Source organism: Pangasianodon hypophthalmus, chromosome 13 (assembly GCF_027358585.1).
Source record: "Pangasianodon hypophthalmus isolate fPanHyp1 chromosome 13, fPanHyp1.pri, whole genome shotgun sequence".
Lineage (NCBI taxonomy): Eukaryota > Metazoa > Chordata > Actinopteri > Siluriformes > Pangasiidae > Pangasianodon > Pangasianodon hypophthalmus.
This window is the reverse complement of record NC_069722.1, coordinates 13986169-14011196: the sequence shown is the minus strand read 5'-3', so window position 1 is coordinate 14011196 and position 25028 is coordinate 13986169. Positions and strand designations below refer to the sequence as shown.

Here is a 25028-nt window from a genome sequence, read left to right as displayed (position 1 = left end):
ATATGTATATATCATTACTTGATATGTGTATATATATATATATATATATATATTACTTGATATATATAGTATAGCATGTAGCAACTCGTTTTAAACCAGCAGCCTGTGGACCTACTCACATTCACTTTGTACAAATTGGTGTTGTCTTAATTTCAGAGCTCGACTGACTTCACCATTTAATAAGACTGTCGACTAATAGACCCAAAAAAAATATACCGAGATTAAATTAGCACTTCCGTAATTTTCCACTAACGCGAATACAAATGGAGGAAATGTTTTCACGACGCCGGGTTTTGGACTCACTCGTTTTCTTTGGTTGGCGGAATGCTGATTGTTGTGCGCATGCGCACAGCTGCATTGAGCGCGGGCATGTGCGCGCGCGCTCCGGTATTCCCGGAAGCGGGTGGCTGTCTGACATCGCCGCTCCCTCCTCGCGCCATTGAACAGTCAGTTGAAGCTCGCGCTAGCCTATTGACTCGCACAGTAGCCGCATCTCTACGGTAAGCGCTTTTAACGCCTATGTACTGGAGGGGGGAAATATATATAAATATATATATTACTGTTCGTTATTCGGTGAACTCCCGGAAACCTCTGAGAGCAGTTTGGGTTGTATTTGTGAATTTGGTCTGGTCGTCTCGCGAGCTCTCGAGCTAACGTTAGCGAGTCGGGAACTTGTTACAAATCTGAAGTTGTTGGTTAGATATTTCCTGTTGGCGCAGCAGACTATATAAATACTAATTCAGTGGGGAATTATTTCTATTTCTCTATATTTATATTTGTATGTATTTCTATAGCCGTGCACCTTTTCCTTTCCCAGTGTGAGGCGTTGTGTCAGCAGTCTAGTTTCTCACATGCGGCTCATAACCGGGACTGAATAATGCTCAGGTATTGTCTGGGTGTGTGTGTGGTGATGATGATGATAATAATAGGCGACTCGAGTTTGGATTAATTAAGCAGAAAATGTAGCCAGGCGACTTTATCTTTTTCCGGGAAATAATTACTGCTGTTCTGTGGACGTTTCCAAGTTTTAAAATGGATCCTCGTTTTGACATGGTGTGTTTTTTATTATTTTTTGGTGTTGTTGAGAGCTCGCCTGTGGGAAAGTTGACATTACTCTTCCCTCAGGAGATTACACAAAACCCAAAAATAAAGCTTCGGAAAGAAGTCAACAACCGCTCCAATGCCAGTAAAGCCAGTTAAAGGCTTTATATCTAGCCACACAGTAATATTAGCTCTCTGGCTAACTAGCTGACATCTAAACCCCGTGAGTTGAGCTTCTTTCCAGAATCTTCCATCCAAACTGATGGCTTTATGAGCCATTTCCTCGCTCTACACACACTATAACACAAGGGTGTGTGATTTAATTCCAGTGTTTCTGTGTGCGCCAAGAAATAGTGATGCTGTTCAGCTAACTTTTTTCCAACTTCCGAGTCTTTTTTTTTTTTTTTAACCTACTATGGGCGTTTCATAGCCATTCTACTAGGCTAGCCAACGAGCAAGTGCCTTTTTTTTTTCCCTCACCCGTATTTGGATAAATCCCGCCCCCTGTGCCAGGCTTGCTCAAACGTAATCCTCCAATCAGAGTGCGAGAATGAAGCAGGAGCCAATCGTGAGGGTAGATGTGGGGGGTAGCCGCGATGCGGGTGGGAGGAAAAGGGTGCAACTTCCTGTATTGTCGAGAAGACAGTACAGACAGTTCAAAGGTGGTTCAACTGTTAAAAAAAAAGTGCTGGATTATTTCTTTAATTCAAAACCGATTGATTGCTCACAGTGTGTAATTAGCTAAGAGCCATAGCGCATAGAGTAGAAAGCGTTTGGAGTTAAGAGGATCAGTTCTGGAGTATATATTGCTCGTTTTAATTAATGATCTGATCTGAATTCCTGATCTGATTTAAATTGTGGTTAATCAGTCTTGAGGTTGAGAGTGTGGCCGTGATTTAGTGGTGGTGAAAAGAAACTCGAGAAGGAGACAATGAGGTTTGCTGCTGTTCTGGATGAAGAAAAAAAAAGACTGATTGATTAGCAGTAGCGCCTGCACAAGCTCTGGGTATATATTAGTGTGTGTGTGTGTGTGTGTGTGAATGCAATGTGCAAGTGAGTAAAATATTAAAGGCTGAGTAATAAAATCAGCCACACCGCTTTTTGTGATCTGCTTCCTCTTCCGTCCTGGCTGAGTTTCTGGTTTGTTCTGTGTGGCTGGAGAGCAGGGCGGTGTCTGGCCCCAGCGTCACTGCTGCTGCTGCTACTCCTCTCAGGCCACATGTGCTGTGCCTGGACAGCCTTCATGTCACACCTTCATTCATTTAGCTGTGTGATCTTTGCTGTCCAAGCTTTCCGTTCCTAAACCAGACCAGCTGATCTTTGTGAAAGAAGCATTCTAGGTCAGGTAAAAACTTCACTCATGTCAAAGCCAGGTTTACACACCGCGTGATTTTTCAGCCGGATTTTTCAAAATCACAGACGAAAACCTCACATCTCTGGTCGCGAGTTGTGGTCGGCGGTCTTCTGTCATGTGGCCGACCAAAACAGCTGACATTCTGTCAATTTTTTTTTTTTTTTTAGATCTCACTGTGACGTCTTTTTATGATGCTCTTCTGAAAGCCACCAATAGGATGGTGGCTTAGGATGAGATCTCACACCTTACAGGACAGCTACACATACAGTAATGGGGAAAACATAAACAAAACATATTAACAGACAGAAATATATCCGAATTACCTCAAGTTCACTTCAAATTATGTTTGTTTATGTGAGGATTTGTTGCCCGGATCGCAGTGATCAATGATGTAACCAGAGCATAATGCATTTCATTAATCACTGGTCTATTGTTAGAGGATCTTCATCGTTTAATCTGAAAGGAAGAACGCACAGTTCGCACAGTGTGGTATAGAATTCAGTCAGGATTTGATTTGGACCATGTCCTGCAGTGTGACAAGTTATAATCTTAAAAGGCTGCTGAAATCGCACAGTCTAAAACCAGATTTAAGCAAGAGCATCTAGGCCTAGTAGTGCTGCAGCTTTTTTCATGTGTAACTGAGGGGTGAGAAGGAAGTACATTCATATCGGAGATATTGCTCTTACTTGATTAGTAACGATCATAAATTCAATCATAGAGCTTAAATATTTCTTTTCCAGGATCATTTTAACAGTGTTGTAAATTGAAATGATTGAGTTTTGAGAATACCTGCTTCTTTGTGAAATGCAAGTTCAAACACGTTATTAATCCTGCAGGTTATAATTAGTATTTGAATTTGAACAGAATTTGATTATAGTGCCATATTGTGTCTAAAGCTTAAGCATACTTAAATAAGTAGTAAAATGCCTGAATGAAATAAACATTTTGACTCAAGAGCAAGTCATTTTCTTTTCTTAGTATGGGATAGAAATTGAAACATGCATAATGAAGAATGTATTTAATATCATATCAGCATCTAAAATGTCCCGCTTTTTCAAGAATTAGTCATTTATTGGTTGTTTCACCTTTTGCCAGAAACATAAAACAAAAGGATGCTTGACGGATAATTCAGTGTCATAATACACTGCGAACATCTGTTAGACAACATCTAAAAGCCAGCTCTAGACAATGTACGGATGACAGCTAAATCGCCATAATTTCTGCAGCACTTCAGTGGAAAGTATGAGCAAGCTTAACCTATTATGTTCAGTCCGTAGTTTTGAATTAATGTTCGAATAATAATAAAAAAAAAACCCTGCAGCTCAATGAATAGCCTGGAATGAAAGCATAAAAGTGAAAAACAGGTGTATTAATAAAAGCATCAGCTCTGTGCTGTGTATAGGTACCATAACCTGATTTCACTGTTTACAGCATCATTTAGTCAGTGACATGAAAAGTGACCAAGCAGCCAGAAAAAGTGCTCCTTTTATGACAACATTCAACTTTTTTTTTTTTCTCGTGTAAGAATTATGACTTTTTTTTTTATCTTTCTACAGCATGTTTAGCTGCTTTCTCAGTAGATTTCAGTATTGCGAGTTATATTTTTTGTTCTTGCTATTAAGAGAGCAATCTCTAGCCACGTGAAGTCCTTATCTGTCTTTCATTCACGCGCCAGCGCTAATTAAACGTTCATCCACGATGTAAACTTGCCTCTTTATTCTGACAGGGTCTGTAAATGAATTGAGTGCTTTATGAATCCTCTCTGTGTGAAATAGCAGCTCTGTTTAGAAGGTGGCGGTTACCAAGAGGCCGCACAGGGAGTCTGGATCTCACCGTTGAAAGGTAGTGTCTGATCTCACGCACTTTTTCGAGTTAGTAGCAGACTATGTTGCCAGATTTAGTTATTTTTCTGCCTTTTCTTTTCAGAAATGCATTTTTAAGTCTTAGCAACTTTTGATTGCAGCTATTTCCTTATACTTGGTTGTGTTTAGATAGAACCTGAAGGTGATTGTGCTATTTGTTACATTAATAAAGTGAGGCAATTCTTTTGAACCTTTATTGTGAGTTGTAACCTTAAAAATAATGGCAATTGTTTCCCCTAGAAAGTTGCTCGGAAAGCATGACCTTGGTGATTGTCTTTCTGCCTTTTTTTTTTTTTTTTTTTTTTGCAAATGTGCTCAAAGCGGAAGAGGACTGGCAAAAAAAAAGCTGAAGAAACAGGAAGCAGAAAGAATGCAGTGCTGCGTCACCTCAAGTGCATTTCCTGTCACTGATGTAGCGCACAGGCTTGAAGCTGGGTTTTTTTTTTGGGCCTTTGATTAGCACAGGTTAAATGAGATTTGGTCTTGCTATTTCCATCCCTCTCTTCCTTTTTTTCTGTTGTCGCATGTTTCTGACAAAAGCCAGAGCTAGAGAAATGACAGTTATTCACGTAACTATGGTTCTGTGCACACCAGATAACCGTAATTGGAATATGAAAACGTGCATCACACAGATCCACTGATGTGAACCAGCCTTGTGGCTGCACTGCATGAATATCACCCACTGGTCTCAGGGGGGCTTTTAGAAACCACTTCAGCACTATCAAATCTAGAATCAAATGGAAAGTGTCATCCTTCTGTGCTAGAAAGGAGGTTGAGTAGAACCCCTTGTTCTGAGCCGTCAGGTCTAAACTTTGATCTTGCCTCTATCAAAGACAGAGCAAACTTGGGGTCACAAATCAGCGATGCCCTGATCCCTGGGCACAGACTCTAAAACCTCCTTTAATGCTCTCAATATAGTTTTTACACTGTGTCACAGTGAATCTTTTTGCAGAAGAGCACAATCTGTGCAATGAGCTGCACTTCAGCATCCAGTCCAACCCCGGCTGCTGCCATTTTGAGGGTGGCTGTCGCGGCCTGTTTGGAGCCTGCCTTTGCAGAAGCTGATTCAGGATGCTGTTTGAGCCAAAGCTGGACATCATGGTTGTCTGTCGGTTTTTTGCTGAAGCTGTGTATAATAGAGCCCAACTAACTTGGTAGCTAAACATAACAAGGGCTTCTTATGGTGGAGAAAGAATATGCTAGAAAATTGAATATGCTAGCAGAATGAAATCACAGTCCCACAGTGAAGAATGAAACACTAAAGGATGAAATCGGCAGGCAGGCGGAGGGAGAAAGAGAAAAAAACTGTCCCAAGCCCACTGGTCAGCCGTATGTTGAGGCAGGGAAGGTCCGGGATTGAGCCCGAATCATCAAGGGAGTAATGAATAACAAGACTAGCAAGCTAACAAGGGAATCCTAATCAAGCTAAGAGCTCTGAATGTAGTGTAAAGTACACTCACTAACCGCAGCCGTGTGGAGGTGAAAGTAGGTGTTGGGAGTCTGACGCCAGCTTTTGAGGACAGGTTACCTCTAGCTCCAGTTTTAATCACAAGCTGTTAGGCAGATAGCTCCAAGGTGCGCATGAGGTACGACATATGTACAAAGTGAGCAAAGCGAGAAGAGGAAAGTGGCCGTATTGACAGTGCTGCTTATGTAAAATACTGTGGCCTTCACTGAAGGTCTTAGCATGCATGTGTACACACACCAGAGGGTATCCAGGTGATTCTCACAGGCCCTGGTGCTTATAAGGGGTGAAATAGAACCTCTAAACACATGAGCCAGTGTTATCTGTTCCTGACTTTTCTCTCACACACCCATTTGCTTAACCATAACTAAGCCATTAGCCATGACTCACTAAGGCAAGGATTTTTTCCGGTATAAAACTGGGATTTTTTAGAATCTGTACACAGATAGCTGTTTCAGACCTAAGCCTGTTCCAGGGGCGGTGGGCCTCAAGCTGAACAAAAGAGCAGCTCTCATCTTCCCAGGGCGAGTGTCTTTCAGTGTGTTCTTTGGCCACGCTGTACTCTTACCTCACTCACTGTTCCTCTGTGCAATCATATTCTGCCTGGAAATTTACTGCATTTACCTTATCACTATTGATAATGCTGGGCACTGCTGTGACTGCATCACTTACTCACTCCTCATGGCATAAGCGTTATTGACTAGGCAGTGACCATGATAACCTTGCTGTAAGTCGCCTCTTTCCATCAAGGGAAAGGAGCTGTGCTGTGGTGTCTTGGCTGGCACAGGCAGGCCGGTCTCTATTCACAAAGAGGCAGCTGCCATTGTCAGCCCTAAATGTTAGTGCAGAAAAGAAATAAGGAAATAAGCTTCAGTTAAGGTTGTCACCAAACTGTGGACTTTGCTTTAAAATCTATTGAGACCTTGTGAGAGTCCAAAAAATTCTGGCAGTGATAAAGGTGAAATTGTGCTTGTCATAAATGTTAAGTGTCGGGATATTAGTAGAAATTGTCTTTAAAGTAAAGTAGGCCTGTTCATAGTTTATAATTTATCTAATTAGTTACATAATGTAGTTATGCTTATGTATGGCCTTTCCAGTCTTTCCAGTTTCTTGGATACTTCCTGTTTTGAGGATTGTTCGTTGTTTAGTTTCCTTCATTTAACAGGAGTTGCATAACCATAAAATACAAACCAACATATTCATACAAAACTCATGGTCAGTAGTAACTGCAGCTTTGCTGCAGGGTTTAATTACTAAATTGGTGGTGGTGCAAGAGAAAAGCGTTCACCCCGTGAATATGCCACAGACATTCGTGGCCAGAAGCCAGGAGAGCCAGTTTGGCCGGTGGGAGGGATGGCATACTTTCTCTCTCCTGTAAATCACAGCAACACTAGCCAATCATGCGCATCTGTGAGATCACGTATGCGGAAGAGGGTCAATAGCACTTTCCTCTAAGTGCGTTACGCATGTGGCTGTGACACATCACCCTGTGAATATGTGGCTGTGACGCATTGTGAGCAGCAGTTTGAAAAAAGATCTCGTGGCTGGATTCATGTGTCTCGGAGGAAGCATGTGTCAGCCTTCGCTCTCACTGGTTGGTAACTGTGGTGTAACAGCGGTAAGCTGGCTGGAGGGTGGGAATTGGTACGTGATACCATTTGAGTCAGAAGTCAGAAGCATTTGGCGAGAAGCTGATGGTGCTAAAGAGAGAACACAAGTAGGCCTGTCCATGCTGTTTGTTCTTCACAGAGATGAGTCATGAGCTGTGTGTCTGTGCTGGTTTTCTTACTGTGAGCCCAGAGGAACTCAGTGCCTAAAAATATGAGCATGTGTGTAGTGGGCAGGTCCAAAAGAACAAATGGAAGATTGTAAACAAAGGAAGCTACAAAGGTGAAAGGAAAAACAGTACCAAGGAAAGGCTGGGAATACTTTTAAAGCAAAACTGAGAAGTACACAGTGATCTGAGAAGTACACAGTGATCTGAGAAGTAGAACTTCCCATAGAAATGCATCAAACTGTTTAAATTATATTGAATCACCTGACAAAGCTTCTCTTCTGTCTCACTAAAACAGATTCTGTATTCTCTATCAATTTACCATCAGGCTTGCTTTTACATGCAAAAAAAAAAGTCACTTATCATTAGACGATTGAATCACTAATGGGGTAACCATAATCTCGGTGACAATAAGTTAATCTGTGAGCAGGAGCCCACAGATTTTTTTTTTTTTTTTTTTTAAGGCAAGACTAGCAAGCATTGTCAAAACTGTGGTCAAAAGTAAGAGTGTATGTATGCGTGTGTGTGCTTGTGTGCAAAATCTAAAGTGAACATACGTTGTCTTTCAGGTTAGGTAGACTTCAAGACAGCTCATATTTAACCCCAACAGTAAAAGTTAAACAAGAATGCTAAAATCTTGTTAGGCCAATAATATTAAATATCAGATCAAGCTTCAGATAAGGCTATGCTTTCTGCTTTGAGTTCTACTAGAGGGAAAATTCCACTCTGAACAACTTGCATATCAGTACAATTAGAAATTGCGTCTAGGAATTTATTTGTTTTATTTTTGTTTATTTATTTTCTCCCTGATTTTTCTCCCTAATTTAGTCTTGGTGAATTCTCAATTTCTGAGTTGGATTCAGTTAGGATTCGAACTTGCGAATATAAATAAAAAGAAAATTTTAAACATAAAAAATAAAATAACTTTTCTGTAAATCTTTTCTGACATTTTTTTTACTGCAACACTACTGTATTGCTGTCAGTTTGTGCGCAAACCTGTTTGTGATACATATCGTTTAACTCCGAAATGCCTTCAAGATATTTTTGTCATATCGCCCACTCCTAACTGTGTACTGTATGTGTATGTGTTTTGAATATATGTAATTTTTTTCTTGCACACTCACACCCTTTTCCTCTGTCTTCGTCCTCGTGTTATCTGTCTTTGTGAGTTGTGGTGCTCTTTTGAACCGTTTCCCCTCGACTGTGATTCATTTTTCAAAAGGTGACACACAGGGAGGGGGTGTTGGATAAAAGGTCAGTTTAACGGCCTGTACTTTGTGAATTTCTCATTGTGAACACTGTTTTGGGATGGAAAGCTCAAGTATATGTCAGCTGTGTTCTGTTTTTGACTAGTTAAGACCATAGTGCTCTGATTTCTGTAGTCTGTGAACTCAAATGAAGCTCCGAAATTAGTTCAGAGGAAGAGGAAGCACATAGCTATAATTCAGCAAGTTGCTTCCTCTTTTTCAGAAATGGAAATGGGAAATGCTGCTTAATTAATGGCAAAGTCATAAAACAGCTCTAGCTTTGTGATTCTTGTATAAATGACCCTGGCCCAGGTACTGTAACTGTACCGTGCCTATATTGATCATGCAGTCATGATTTGTCCTCCATCCCAACTGTATATCAAACTACCTGGCTCTGAGTCAGAAACGGTTCCATCTGAGTCCCTAATCAGGTCAAGTTTAAATCCCAAACATGTCCTGATGGGCTTTATGGATTCTAGTGGTGTAACGCAGTGCCACCATCTGTATGTTTATCTGTTTAGTGCTCCAGATAGCCATATCTGTAATTTGGATTTAAACTCGAAGTGGGTGTGGCCTAAAGCAGAAGGTTTGTTTGTTTGTTTGTTTGTTTGTTTTAAAACCCGGTACTACATCATTCATGTTCGTAATTAATCTCAACTAAAGATGTGTGTAGGACCTTTTTTGTTTATCCTGCAAATGCAGTTATATTCTAAATCACTGCAATCCTGAACAGAAGGTTACTTAGTAAGCTGTAAATGGATCGCTTAGCGCTGCATGTTCTTGTTTTTTGTGGGATCCCAGTCCTGATGCACACCTCTAGTCTAAACTAAATGCCCTGTGAACCTTTCTGGCTTAAAAAAACAAACAAACAAACAAAAAAAAAAAAACAGAATAGTATGCCCTTTATTTATATCTGTATTTGTATCTGTTTAACCACATTATCTGTTAATTCCAAATAATGTATTCATATTTGATTACATCCCTCATGGGTCGTAACAAACAAGAACTCTTTAAAAGACCATTAACAGAGGAAAAATGGAGGAATCTTTGGAGGAGGTGTCATGTACAGGAGGTTTAGGTATACAGTTACAGGTGTCGAGCTGTTGTGGGTCTGATTTAGAGCTAATATAGAATATGTGAACATTGCAGTAGACTAGAAATAAATTTAAAGGCCTTGGCTCGTTTGCTTACCATTTTAAATCAGGATGTCCTGATCCGCTGCCACGATGTCAGCCATGTTTACTTGATCATATTAATAACGGTGCAAGTTGTACAATGCATGATTTTTTTTTTTTACTCTCAATTAATTTTTTTTCTTGTTAGTTTTGCATTTACTGTTAAATAATTTGTTAAAATACATTTGCAAATGTGTGCTGAAACCTTGTTATGAACCCATTAGATGTGCTGTAATTGACAGGACAATAACTCCTCAATCTGAACGAAGTGAAATCTGTAAAAGGCGTCACAAAAGATTGTAAATCTCCGAATTTTTATAATAGCCTAAAAAAGGTTCCTCCGCAGGGATGCTTGGCTTACTCTCTGTGGTGAAGTGAATCACCCCACAGAAAAAGTGGTGATGTCCGAGTCTTCACCTTTAAACCTGGTGGCATTCAACAGCTCCATGCCGTCACTTTAGGCTTTATTTTTTGTGGGGTTTTTTTCCCCCCAGGTTTATTAAACCATTAATCGAGGTTTTTTTTTTTTTTTTTTTTTTTAAACAAATCAAATCACAATGGTAAAGTAACAGCACAAATGGCAAATCACACAAATGATAAATCGCATACTGGGAAAAGTCAATCGCACAAACTAATCAGAGTATACATATCGGGGATAATATCCTCCTGAAATGCTAGATCCATATTGGATACAATTTCACATGATCCACTGATGAATTTTTATGCCTCGAATCCCACACACAAACACAGAGCACAATTTGTTTGATTGTGTATCACCATCACATTGTGTTATATTTCCATAACCTTGTTCTCAGTATTTGCTATCAGACAGTAGCTCTGGTTTATTTGTACCTTCAATTGTGACTATGCAGGGATTTATTTAATTTCAATCATGTCCCACTGCAGTGTAGTTTTGTTAGCTGCATTGCTAAGCTTTGCTAAATCAGAGAGTTTAAGCGCTCCAGCGTACCTTCTTCCAAAAGCAATGTATTCATGCTGGTGTAGTCAGCTCAGAGCTGGATTCTATTAGTCCCCAAATTTATTAGTTGCTTTGTCATTTGCATTGCAATATACTAAAGGAAATTCGGTTGCAGGTTCTTTGTAAGCAGGCAGTTGCATGTGGCAATAACATTATCTAAGTCTCCAAAACCTTAATGACGCCTTCATAACAATAGTTTGGAGCTAGAGCAGAGACCAGATATATTGACATTGGTTTGAGTCAGTTTTATGTACAGCTTGCAATCAGACGACAAAAGCAGAAGGGAGATGAATTTAGAGATGCAGATGCATATGTTTTTTTTTTTTTTTTTTTAAACTTCTTCAGTGAACTAAAAACAGCTCTGGTGTAAAAACTAGTCAGCTCATCACTTGCAACATTTATGGCATTTGGCAGATGCCCTTATCCAGAGCGACTTACATTTATCACATTGTTACAACAGTTATCTAGTTCTACATTTTTAATGTTACATGCTGTCTACCATTTGATTTGTATCCATATCACCTAGGATTGATTGGCTATAGTTCGAAATCAGACAGTTTTTGGCCTGAGCTAATCAGTGACGCAAAACACCTTGCTATGTTCACAGAAGGGAATAAAAACAGCATGCATTAAGTGAAGCACGCCATCAGTCTGGCAGATAATCTCAAGCCAGTGCTACTCTCGAACCAGCCTGTAAACAGCAGTGTGCCTTGTGGAGGAAGCACAGTACCGAATCTTAACACCACTAACCTGATATAATACTTAAGAGAACATCATGCGTCCAAGTATTGTGAGGATCAAAAGTAGAACTAGTGGAGACGATTGCGCAACACCAACAAGAAGAAACTATGCAGAGCACATTTCACAATCGCAGTCTGAGGCCTAAAGGAATCACGAGCAAAGTGAAGGCATTTACTGCATGAGATAACCAGCCATGCTCATTTCTTGAGGATGTGGGATTTCATCTGGGAGATGCGCTGTGTTCTTCCCAGTCGGAAATACTTTTCTGATGTTGTGTTTCCTGAGCTCTAACAAACAGCATATGTCCACTTAGACCACGACCTCATTTACTTTTACAAGAGATATATAGAGTTCCATGACCATGTTAAGCTTTACTAGCTCAGTGGAGCGATCTGCCATCAGTGCGTAACACTAAGCCTTTATTGTGTTTTGTTTGTCCAGTTCATTTTAAAATGTTCCTGTTTTATCTTGCTGCTTTTTTTTTTTTTTTTTTTAAATTCAGGGCATTTGTGTTTAATACCACACCTGTGAGATTGCAGTATGCCTACGTTGCAACAGTCATTTAACTTGCTGCTATTTTTGACTGAAATCCTATTTTTAAAAAATATTTAAGGCAAGTAGCTTGATCACAGAAGCTTAACTTAAATGTTCAATCAACAGTACACCACTTTAAACCAGTTTTGGTGTTTCTGACTGAAGAGGCAGTATCTAGCCTCACTCCCATTCAGTATCAGTAGATCGTGATCAGTCGACCTTTCTTCTTTCTTCTTCTTTGTGCTTAAAAGCAATTCACAAGTGGTATTTGGCACCAGAGAATGCTGATCTGTCCATCTCTAACATCACCCCTCACCTCTGTTCAGTTTATATAGCATTATTCTTTGTTGGTATCCGATGTGAGGTGAGCGCAAGTGGTAAAGGTGCTGCTGCAAAACCGACGTTCTGTATTGAGAGACGATGAGGTGAGTCCTCCCACCTTACTTGGTGAGGATAATTGTATCTCTCGAGGATGTTGATTAGGCTCATAGGGGAGTCTTGCTGTGTGACACTTTGTCCCCTTGTGAAGCCTCATTAGCAGTAATCACAAATGCAGTAGTCTTACTGGGATATTGTTGCTTAGAAACAGCCTGTAGGCCACGATACCTTACTGAGGTCAGGTCGGATTTGTATTCGTTAAAGGTGATTATCTACATAATGCCTGGATCACACTTGAGCATCATTGCACTCCTCCCTGTGATCTTAACAGGAGCCCTGGTATTAGGCAGATCTTAAATGATTATCTTCACAGATTATTCCATAGCGTGGGATGTGTAAAATCCAATCTTAACCCCTCTCATCCTTTGCAGTCCAGTTGTGGCTTTTGTGTGCAAGTCTTGCAGTGTGGCCCAGGCACTGGACTTGTACAGTGACGGTTTGATGGTAAGGTAGTGTGACTGACGGTACAGCGGGGTGGAGGAGCTAACGTCATGTTCAAGTTGGCAAGTGTGAACTGTGTGTGACAGCTCTGTCAGAATGGCTCAAGTGGGCAGGGTGTTTGCTCTGCTTTGCTTGCATCAAGACCCCTCCACCCACCCCCCCACCCCAAACTAGATGTCAGAAAATATAGTCTGTTTATTTATTGTCATGCTTGAGTGTGCCTTGTTTGGGTGTAACACCATGCCGTTGTCTGTATCTGTATCTGTATCTGTTTAGTGCTTCAAATGACTGCATGACTGCGATGACTGTATTCAGATTTCAACAGATGTCAGGATTTTTTTTCTGGAATTAAATATGGACCCTACCACTATGCCTCTGGAAATGCTTTAAAAAAAAAAAAAAAAAAAAAAAACCTCTGGGAAAACCCAGTTAGAAATTCAAGCACCGTCAGAACGGTCAGTTCCTCAAGCTCAGCTATATCACTACTTCATAATTGGTCTCATCTAGAGATGTGCATGATAATTTTTAAAAATTATTTTTGTTTGTATCTGTGTGCAATATTTTCTAACAAATTTTAATAATTTTGAAAGATTCCAGTCACAATGCACACCATTAGTCGCAGCCAAATGCCCAGTAAACCTTTATGATGAGCTTTCTTAAAACAAACAATAGTGCATCTTCTATTTGTATCTGTATTTGTGTCTGTTGAGAACACATTATCTGTTATCTGTATTATTCTGTTCCATCCCTAGCAGCTTGGAAGATGCCATGAAGTACTTACAGATAATTCTCTCTCTCTTCTTTTTTGATCATCATAGCATCAGTGTCACTGTGAATAAATGCTGTCTCCAAGTTTTTTTACCCAGCCAGTGTAATCTTCTGAGGAACGGTGTGGCTGGACTGGCTCTCTCCTTGGTCAGAGTTATGAACCACAGCTGAAAGTGCATGTGGGCGTTTAACCCAAATGTCATTTCCAGGCTTCATTTTCTTCAAGGTGAAGTAGTAAATTCAGTGCATCGACCTGAGTTCATATAGTGATGGTCGCTTTGCCCTCACTTTGTGGTTGTGAAATGACTTCTCTGGCCATGTTCTTGATGAGGTCTTTTATTAGAGCGTGTACGGATTATTTTCATTCTGGGCATGCTTTCTGCCCTCTTGCTGCTCCTGCCCGTCTTTTAGCAGTGCCAGGCTGCCAGCTGTTACTCTCTACACTGAGTCACCCTCCAGAGACTTTAGGTTACTAGCATAAGGACAGAAAACATTCAGCAAATTCCATCTTCTCATACCATTATGAAATGGATACGCATCTCTTTCTCTACTTCTGATGTTTTTGCCCCAGTTTTTCAACTTCCTCAAACATTCCCCACCTCCAAGCTGCTCGGCTCTGAAAGCGCACCCCAAGGGCTGACCTGCCAGAATGCACTGTTGGCAGAACTGGATTTTCTGCTTTTATGGGAATGCAGAGGCTCCGAATGGAAAAATGGTGCAGTGTGCTAATATTTCCTGTTTTCCTCCTTTCCAAAGCCCTAACTTATCCACATTCTAGTGTTTTTAGGTGACACATCATTATGATAATGCTCTGATTGTAATGTTTGCTGTGCGAGTTTGCTGTGCAAGTTTGCTGTGTTTATGAAAGCAGCATCTGTAGTAGATGTTGGAGATGTTATGTAACGATTTGGGTTCATTTCCTGGCACGTGCCTTCTTCCAGAGTGTTCTTCTGCACTAGTCATCACATCTGTTTGTAACATGTGCCTGCATGGCTGAGTGCCCTGTATGATGTGTGATGGAGTTGATTAGTGGTGTGTTTTGCTCACTAGATTCTTAAAATTTATTCACTTGGAGACAGCTGTGTACCTTGGAAGACTTGTAGCTAAGTGGTGTGTGTGCTTATGTAACATGGTCAGTGTTGCAGTCAGAACGTGTATTTCTTTAGTCTGTTGGGCATTGGAGGTGTTATAGTTTGAAATTTTCACAGTATAATCTAGAACCTAAAAATATCACTAACAATACAGTTTCAACAACGCTACTGGACATGGATAAATAATAATACACCATAACGAATATAGCTTTCAATTATTAATTTGGATATTTGCTATATTGTTAGCTGAGTCATTTGTATGTATTTTATATTGAGCCTCAATTATCAGTCTTTTAGTAAAGTTGTGTGTAAATGTTTACATTTGCCAAACTAAATATTTCTACCAGATTCAAAATGTTTCAGAAACACTGTTCCAAATCCTCCCCCCAAACCACGATTTGCATTTGGTGATGCCCACAAAACCCCATAAAAGGCAAATATCACAGAGCCAAAATGACAATAAATGGCAAAAAAAAAAAAAAGCGCCTCTCATAGGTAGAAGCAGAAGTTGGACACCCAGCACATGCATGCAGGGAAACTTCTGTTTTCATTCAAAGCAAAGTGTCTCTGCATCTGTTAGCCAGAATGCGCCAATGCGACCTCCCCGATGCCATGCTGGGCTTGTGAGTGTCATAGGAAGCCTAATGATGGCGCATTAGGGAGTATACAGCACGTTGTAGCTTGAGACATACCAGATCGGTTACTTATCGGTCATTTAGTGTTTGCTCTAATAAAGTGTTGCACAGCATTAAAAGAAGATACTGTCAAAAATGGAACCAATTTATACACCACCTGAGCTGTTACAGCATGTCCTCCTTTTATACAAATTTTATACAAATTATATCAAATTTCTTAATTGAATGACTGGTCTTATTTCTCATAATTTATTGATTTATGTTTGCATGCTCTCTTTGTTTTTTTATATTCAATATTTCCTTAGTTAATGCATTTAAATTGAAATGACTGAGTTAAAAATTCATTAAATTTGTATATTGTACGCATAAGCTATTTAAAATTGACAGCGTAATCCATATATAAAAGTGCAATAACTCATTGCAGATTATATGATTTGAAGCCGAGCAATCGATGTTTACATTAGTTAGTCTTGTGCGTAAATTTGTACACACTCAGGAGCATGAGTAGGATGCGTATGTTTTTAGAAATACCAAATTTCTTGCGTAAATGCTCGTACAAACGATTTACAGATACATCTGTTTATATCCAACTTGATAAATGAGGCCCATTGTACTTCTAAGTATTTCTGGACAATGTCACAAGTTTAAAAATAATTAACACTAGCCTGCTTTATTTGAATTTCACCAGACTGCTGCCTCTACACATTCTGTGAGCAAAGCCCCACTTGAAAGTTATTTAGTTTTGTTTTGAGCATGTGTTCTTGTGAATCAAACTCGCACACCATGTAAGGCAAAGCTCCTCAGAGCAAAAGTGCTCGTAGCCTTACAGGAACAGGAAGCTGCAGCAGACACAGAGAAGGTGCTGCAGAAGCAGAGCAGAGCGACTTTCATCAGCAGACTACTGGCACTTGTTCGCTGCTTTCAAAATCTAGAGAAGAATCTGTGCCACTGCATTGCAGCAGAAAAAAAAAGTGTTGCAGCAGTGTGCATTCATGTTGCAACTTCCTGTTAGGGAGAAGGAAACTACATGCCAAACTAAAGAACCTGCATGGCCTGTGAGATATTTTTATTTGAAATGGGGGGCATGTGTTGTGAACGTGCACAGTCTATGCGCTGTGGAGCATCCCTGATCTTCAGCAGTAATTGGCACTGACCTGTAATGCACTAGAGTTGAAGGCAGCTGCGCATGTTAAGGCTTGCTTTCTTTTACTCTCTTCCCCTTCACTCTGGCCTCTCAGTTACAGCCTTTCACCGAGAGCCTGCTGTCCTTGGGGCAGGCCTCCTCCCTTTTCCTCTCTTTTACCATAACAGCCCTGATTACATCTTCCTTATTGGGCTGCTGCCAAGCCTTTGTGTCCGAGTCACACACTCCGGCTGAGAGCGGTTCATGCATGCCACTAGTTTGCCAGTGTCAAAGTACACTTTTGTATCACTGGTTAGAAAATGGGAACTACTATGATGTTGTTGTTTTTTTGGGGTAATCTTGTTACAACGGATGTGTAGGCTTGTATACAGAGCTAACAAAATGCATTCAAATTGTAAGCACCTTTTCTAAGCCCACTAAAGCCTCAGATTCCTTTTCTTTGATGACATGAGTGGAATTCAGTGTGGGCTTTTGCTGTTGTAGCCTGTCTGCCTCAAGGTTTGGCATGTTATACATTCTGAGATGCTTTTCTGCTCACCACGGTTGTAAAGAGTGGTTATTTGAGTTACTGTAGCCTTACTGTCAGCTCGAACCAGTCTGGCTATTTCTCTTCTGACCTCTCTCATCATCCAGGTGTTTCCAACTCCAAAACTGCTGCTCACTGGTTTTATTTTGTTTTTTGCACCATTCTTTGTAAACTTGAGAGACTGTCTAGAGAGTCTTCACAAAGATGAGTAATAGGAGAGGCAAGTGGTGGCTCCATGATTAAGGTGTTGTATCCATGAGTTGTATCCTGTCTCAATTGTAAGTTTCTTTAAGGATAAATAAGACCAACATGCAACAATAAAATTGTGTGTATTTGTCTCTGCAGCAGTAGATCATGGCAGAGCATGAACCCACTCCGGAGCAGCTAGCAGCCATCGCTGCCGAGAACGAGGAGGGCGAGGTTGTGAACTACAAGCCGCCAGCGCAGAAGAGCCTGCAGGAGATCCAGGAACTGGACAAGGACGATGAAAGCCTGCGCAAGTACAAAGAGGCTTTGCTTGGCTCAGCCGCCGTGGCCATAGGTGTGTGAGCACGCGCATGTATGTGTGTGTCGCCCAGGGTTATTTTTATAACTAAAACTGAAACTACAAAAACATTTTTGTAAATTGAAATAAGACTATCAAAATGAAATCATGCACTACAACTAAACAAAACTAAAAATGTTGCCAAAACTAAGTGAAAACAAAAGAAAAAGATGGGAATCCATGATCGTGTTGTGTTTTTTTTTGTTTGTTTGTTTGTTTGGTTGGTTGGTTGTTGTTTTTTTTGTTTTGTTTTGTTTTGTTTTGTTTTGTTTTGTTTTTCCTCCCCTCAGTAAGATTTGTTTGTGTTGAGTTCTAGCTAAGTGTGGAAAATGGAGGCTGGCAGGAAGAGAGCGAGTGTGCTGAGGGAATATTTCAAATTGAATTCTCTTGCATGGTTTCTAATAACACAAACTGTTTGTACATCTGTAGTCAGGTCTTTGTCATAGATAACTTTAAGTTAATTTTGTCAACATTTTGTTTTCACTTACTTTATGGACTGTCAGGCAAAGTTGCACGGATAAGTATAAAACAATATTTTTGATAAACATGTTTGGTTTTTATAATGACATACTCGGATTTCTGTTACATAAACACAATATTCAGTGTATTTTAATATTCTTTCTCATCTCAAATTCAGCCATTTAATGGGGTGAGGGTCTGTAGATTATTAATGACTCCTTAAACATGTTTTGCTTGTTACAGTGATATATAAACTTCAGTGTGTTTATGGAAAATTATAGCTCAAATTGTAGTTTTAGTGACAGGAATTTACTTACACTTAAATGTAAACTAATATTTTTAAAAAGCTAACTAACAAAAAAAAATGACAGTCACAACCAACAAACTCTTTCATACGCCGACCAAAAAAAATGTTGTGTGTTGCGGAATGTTTTGTGCTCGGGGAAGCAGGATGGCTGCAGTGCTCTTTACACGACCTGATTCTGAAAAATTGTTACTTCTGAAAGTCTTTTGCGCATCCAAGCGTCTGACTTTGTAGATGGCAGGTCTTGAGATGAATGGGCAGAAATGAGGTCACATCCCAAGAGGCCCAGCTTTCTGTTCAATGTCCTAATAGAGCACCCAAATAAGCTACAGACAGTTTCAGTTCCTTTTCTAGCTTTTTATTTTTGTCTGGTGGCATTTAATCATTTCTCTGAATCTAAATCCAGCATGAATCTCTTTTTATGGAATAGCTTCAGTTCACATATGAGAGCAGTTGTCAAAACACAGCTGGTCGAGTCATTTCCCACAAAAATCCGTCCAGCATTATTGGTTCATTGGGTGTTTCATGTCACTTTGTCATGGTTTTAAACCAAGCTTTTTTTTTTTCGTCTTGTTTTCTTTTGTCCCCCAGATCCCAGCGCTCCCAACGTCCAAGTGACACGGCTAACTTTAATGTGTGACACGGCCCCTGCTCCTCTGACCCTTGACCTTCAAGGTGAGTGAAGCCAACCAGACAAGCACACGGTTATCTTAAAGTGGATAGACAGCATGCCTAATGTATTTGAGAGGTGCTCAATTTAGAACGAGACTCTGGCTGCGTACTTGGCGAGCATGTGCACTTCTGATTAAGCAGTATGGGTAACCGATAATGCTTATTGATTACTAGGGTACTTTACACATAATGCATTTTATACAAATACACATTCTGCATAAAAACCTATTTTGTATAAAAGTGCTGACTTTGGGCTTTCCAAAACCTAATAAACTGAATAGCATTAGTTATAGTTTCTAGAACAGACTGAAATCAGATGAATGGGAGTTAATGAAACCGCACGACCCAACCATATAGCATATAACATTTCCCCAAACGTATTCAAATGCTAAATCGAAAAAAGCTAATTCAAACCCACAACTGCAGTTTCAGTTCCCTTAAGAGAATGCACAATTGGTGATGTAATTACAATTCCACTGCAAAAAGTGTATGTGCATTTGTATGTTTGTGCGTAGCAACATGCAGTGAATAAAAATTAAATGTCAAATGGACTTCGCATTTCAATTTTGGCAGTGTCTAAACTGGTATGATTGTGCCATGTTTAAAAAGTAATAGCAATCTCTCCATTTGGTATTTCTGTTTAATAGTCACGCTACAACTTGGCCAAAAATAAAACGCATTTGCAATCCCATTTGCATTTTTATTGTCAATGAGTTAGATCTGTCAGTCAAACTCTGAGCTTGAATAGACGTAGTGTGTTTCGTTGGAAGTGATGTCTGACTAAAAAGGCGCCACAGATCTAAGAATGGCATATGCTGCATTAGCTACTGTTGGTGACTACTTTCATACGTCAGCACCCCCACCAAGGCTCATAAGAGACTAAATATTTGTAGACCTGCCAACTTTTATGTAGTACAGTCTTCTTTTTTTTCCCCTCCCCAATAAAGAACTACAGATGAGCCAGTCGACATATGAATCTGGAATGACTGACAGTTGCACAGATGTGTCTCTCCAATAACTCTCCAATATTAACAATATTAACAAGCCCTTGAAAGCCCCGCCCCCTTCCCTCATCTCACATTAGTATTCTTTTGGCCAGTGCTCTCTCTCTCAACTCGAATTTTTTTCTCACTTGAAAGATGCAGTGATGCAGAGCTTTTGCTTTTTGTCAAGGTAAATCGAGAATGTTTTGCATTCTTTAACATGAAATAAAACCTATCATTGTATGTTTCTCAGAATAACATCTGTTCTATCTGTTAACTATATTCATTAGAGATGCCACTGAAGATTTTTGGCCAAAAATGCTCAAAACAGTACTTGCCCAAAAAACTATTATACAGCCAACTGTCAAACCATACATCCTCAGTTTCATCTCAGTTGCACTGGGTGATTCAACCTTCAAACAAGGACTTAACCACAACTAAAAGTGGCTAAGAGATAATGCCGGGCTTTGGGCTTGAGGTAGAGGAGAAAGTACAGAAGGACAGATTGCACAAAGCCATCTGCTGGATAGAGACTTGCACTGCAGTCACATGTCATTGGAATTGTTGCTTTTTTTTTTCTTTCTTTCTTTCAATTAATCAAGCCTCTTTCCAAATGCTCTAATTTTATTTTATTTTTTTTAAACTTGTCATATTACATATACAAAGGCTAACAATAGTCCAGCACTGTCCTTCCCAAGTATTTAGAGAGAAAAGAACTATGCTTTTTTCCATTTATCTCTAGTTTAATAGTTATTTCGTGGCTCCTGGGTCATTTATTAGCTCTCAGTGATGTTAGTCAGTATTTCATGACTATAAACAGCAGTCTGAAGGACTGATTAAGGACATCCTTACATAACCTTTGGTATGTGTACTTACTGTTTTTGTCTGGGCTTGTGTTCCCTCAGGAGATCTGGAGAGCTTCAAAAAGCAGTCGTTTATACTTAAAGAAGGAGTGGAGTACAGGATAAAGATCAGCTTCAAGGTGAGCCAGTCATTTATCTATCTGTATTTTTTTTTTTTTTTTTTTTTTTGTCATTTGCCCAAATTTTTACCTTACCTGGGTTCAAAGCTTTTATATATATATTTTTTGAGATTTTATATCTTTTTATAGCTTACAGCAGTCATACAATCTACACTGCAATAGCTTGTTCTAGTTGGTAGCAATGTTAGCAGTTTCTGTCAGATTTCCTCCAAATGGACACTAGCAGTCCGGCTAACAGTTTATCCCAGATGGCTTTCTGCTATAGGCTTTCATTAAAGTGGGAATTTTGCCCACAGTTTCTGTTATACTCCGTGTTTCCAGAATATCAAAGGCACCAGCTTGTGATGTTTTGATCTTCTGCACATTTTCTTGCAATCTGCGGAAAGAGGATTATTGGTTACAATATTTGTTTATGCCTGTAAACAGAGTTTTTCATGAGAATAGTCAAAAATGCACTCTGATTATGGGAATTATTGCTAAGTGTGGCATGAAATCAGTAATTAGTAGTGATAAGTGTAAGTAGCTTTTAACCAATTTGCAGCATAACATCCCATCTGCCTTATTTTCTATAATTGAATCCTTCCTTTTTTAAGCCATTTAAATACGATCTAAACAGCCAGTTGCCATTCTGACATTTCCGTAGCCAAGAGATTTCTTACTGCAGTCATTTGTACCTGTCTTAATGCATTTGCCAAGGAATGGGATCCTGAACAGGACAGCTGTGTCTGGGTATATTATATCATGTCTAACATTTACATGTCACTTCTAACGGTGAGCTGCACTGTTAAAGAAAACTGGACTTGGACTGTCATGCTTCAGGGGCTCAGCAAAGCTGACTGATGCAGTTTTCTATTAAACTCTTTGCAGGTAAACAAGGAGATCGTCTCAGGACTGAAGTATGTACAACAGACCTTTAGGAAAGGGGTGAAGCGTAAGTATGATCATGTTTTCATATAATGTAGGCAATCAGTGAAAGCAGTTTAGTAGGTAACCATACTCTATAGATTTGCTTGGTAGGTACATAATTAGTTTTCCCTTGTCAATTAATGGAAAGCTACCATTTTTAAACATTTATCTTTATTTATTGAAGCGTTTAAAAAAGCTATATACATATAGGGATCATTACAGTGTCACTTCCGTCTATTACCATCTTTTTTTTTTTTTTTTTTTTTTAAAAAACCCGATAAAATTCTTTACCCAAAGTGGTATCTCTATTGTGGCTGGCAGTAAGTCCCCAAAAATTTCTCAACCCAAGCCTCTGTTGCTCCTTGAAGGGTACTGCACTGAAACATTTGGCTGTGTAATCTGCTACTGTTGTGAACTTTACATTGCTAACTCTGCTGCTAACTTTATCATACATGGCGACTATCAAACACACAGAATCTGAAGTGGATAAAACAATCTATTTTTGGCTCAACTTTTCAACAAAGTTTACTTTTGGCTCAACTTGTCGCCTTTGCTCACAGCCACTCTCTCTCACTTTCTAAGAGATTTTATGGAAAAATCATTCTCAGAAATGGCTTTCAAAGAACAATTAGGGGATTTTACATTTTTTCATTTTGATGCCCTATACACGTATTGGGCAATTGATTACATAGATACCTTGTTGAAACACAATGCTTCAGCACCAAAATACTATCTGCTCAGTGGTGGTCCATTTTCACTGATGAATATGATAGAAGGTGCTCATAAATTGTGGATTAAAAACATTTAATTAACATTGCAGTCAATAACTGCATCCCTGCAAAGCACACGTTTATTGTAGGTGTACCTAATAAACTGGCTCAGCGTAGCTTGCTCTTATCAGAACTGCTTTAATTCATTCTCTCTGTATACAGTTGACAAGTCTGACTACATGGTGGGCAGTTATGGGCCTCGGCCAACCGAGTATGAGTTCCTCACCCCACTAGAGGAGGCGCCGAAGGGCATGCTGGCCCGCGGCACCTACAACATAAAGTCCAAGTTTACTGACGATGACAAGCACGACCACCTGTCCTGGGAGTGGAACCTCAACATCAAGAAGGACTGGAAAGACTAAGCTGCTCCCGAACCTCAGCTGCTTTTCCTCTCCATCATTTTCCATTCTTCCTCCCTCTCTTTCCTCCCCATTTCCTTCATAAGTACTATCATCATGGAATAACTGGTTAATCAACAAACAAAAAGGTTCTCACTCCGTCCATCTTCCTACCATTTGTCATTCTTTGCAATTGCTCCTCCCCTTCACTCCCTTCCAATGAATGAGTATTGAGGATTTTCATGAAAAATATATATGTGAAAACAAACAAAAATGTGCACAATCCAAATTTTGTGTTTTTGTTTTGTTTGTATATAAAAGTACAAAAAAAGAGAGGAAAAAATGTTCAAAAACATGAATGCTTTTGACATGGCTGTTGTTGGTAATCTTCACATCCCCCATGCTTATCCTTCTGTGTCTTTTACCCTACCCATGTGTGTGTCCTGCGTGCAGATTTCCTTACATTCCTTTTCTCTTTCTTCTTTTTTTTTTTTTTAATGACCATGATCTGCCTTGATAAAAGTAATGGGAAATGGTGCCGCTTAATAATGTTTTGCCACTGGCAGAGCTAATGGCTTTCCTCAACCCTGTACATGTGGGAAAGTGATGTGTGTACCTTTCTGAGATAATCTGTGTGCAGTGGTTGGCGTGGCTGGTTATAGCTGACATTGAAAATCTGTTCCTAGCAGGGATGTGTTTGCATGTGGGTAATGTAGTATTTCAAAGATGTAGCTGTCTTTATTGCAAATGTGACCTCCTATCCACTCGAGGAGCTCCACTGATCAGCCTTCCTGGTAGTGGCCTGTGTGTTTTCTTGACCTTTTTTTTTTTTTTTTTTTTTTTTTTAACATGTGGCCTTAAGAAGTTATTGCTGTAGCACGATGTTGAGGAAGTTGTTGCCTTTTGTGTATCAGTTTTAAATATTATCAAATCATTCCCCCATGGCTGGAGCCAAAGGTGCTCGCTCTGCTTACTGCTGCTTCCTCTTGGGAAGGATCGTTTCATCTGGTGCCTCATCCACTTGGTTTGATTCAGGATTCAAAATATGAAGGCCAGTAGAAGTAGGTGAATTATGCTGGAAAAAACCAACTCAATTTTGGCCCCCCTGTATCTTGCTTTATTCATTTCTAGTTTCTGTCCAGTGAAATCCTCTCTCCCAAATGTGTCCATTTCTAAAGAGGGTAAGTGTTTACTTTGTGAAATGTGCCCTTTGCATTGTGGTCTACGCAAGTTGTCATTGAGTGCTAAAGAGATTTCTCGAAGCAGAAAGGGCTGTTTTCGCTTGCAGACCTCCTCTATTTAAATGCTTAAGCTAAAAAGTTCAACATCACTGGCTGTGCCTCCACTATTTACCATCACAAGCTGCTTTATGAAGACCTCTGAAACATAAACACAAAACTCTAACTGAGGTGTGCATAGGTGAGATGGACAGTATTGGTCTAGGGGGGGTGTTCTTTCAATCTGGATTCAGTGTAGCCGTCTTTCTCTTCAGTCCTCCAGTGTAGCCGTTTTCACCTCAAGGTTTAATCTCAGAATAGCGAATGCGTCCACTATTGTACACACTTTTTCATCGACAACGTTGCCTGTAATGTTGCGTGGAGATTTTTAGCACTTGCTTCTTCCTTTCATTTGGTCTCTATGTACTTATGTCATTCTATCACTGTGGAAGGAGATTACTGTTCATCTGTGTCAACATTAAAAGTGTTCAAAATGGAATTTGTTTCTTAGTTTCTTTCTCTTTTTTTTCCCATTTATTGGTGTGGACATACCATTTTATAATTTATTTTTTGTTGAAGTCATAAGGACCATCCTGTTATCAACTCACTCATTCATCCATTCTCAAAGTAATAAATGT

At 39.7% G+C, this 25028-nt stretch overlaps 1 protein-coding gene across 1 annotated transcript; it reads left to right on the top strand.

The window, feature by feature from the left end:
- Positions 1 to 341: 341 nt before the first annotated feature.
- arhgdia (Rho GDP dissociation inhibitor (GDI) alpha) lies at positions 342 to 24889 on the top strand. The gene is made up of 6 exons (XM_026916721.3): positions 342 to 500; positions 17561 to 17756; positions 19114 to 19197; positions 21083 to 21159; positions 22027 to 22090; positions 22998 to 24889. The coding sequence occupies exons 2-6, from the start codon at positions 17570 to 17572 to the stop codon at positions 23195 to 23197; spliced, it is 612 nt and encodes a 203-aa protein (XP_026772522.1). The 5' UTR covers positions 342 to 500; positions 17561 to 17569; the 3' UTR covers positions 23198 to 24889.
- The last annotated feature ends 139 nt before the right edge of the window (positions 24890 to 25028 follow it).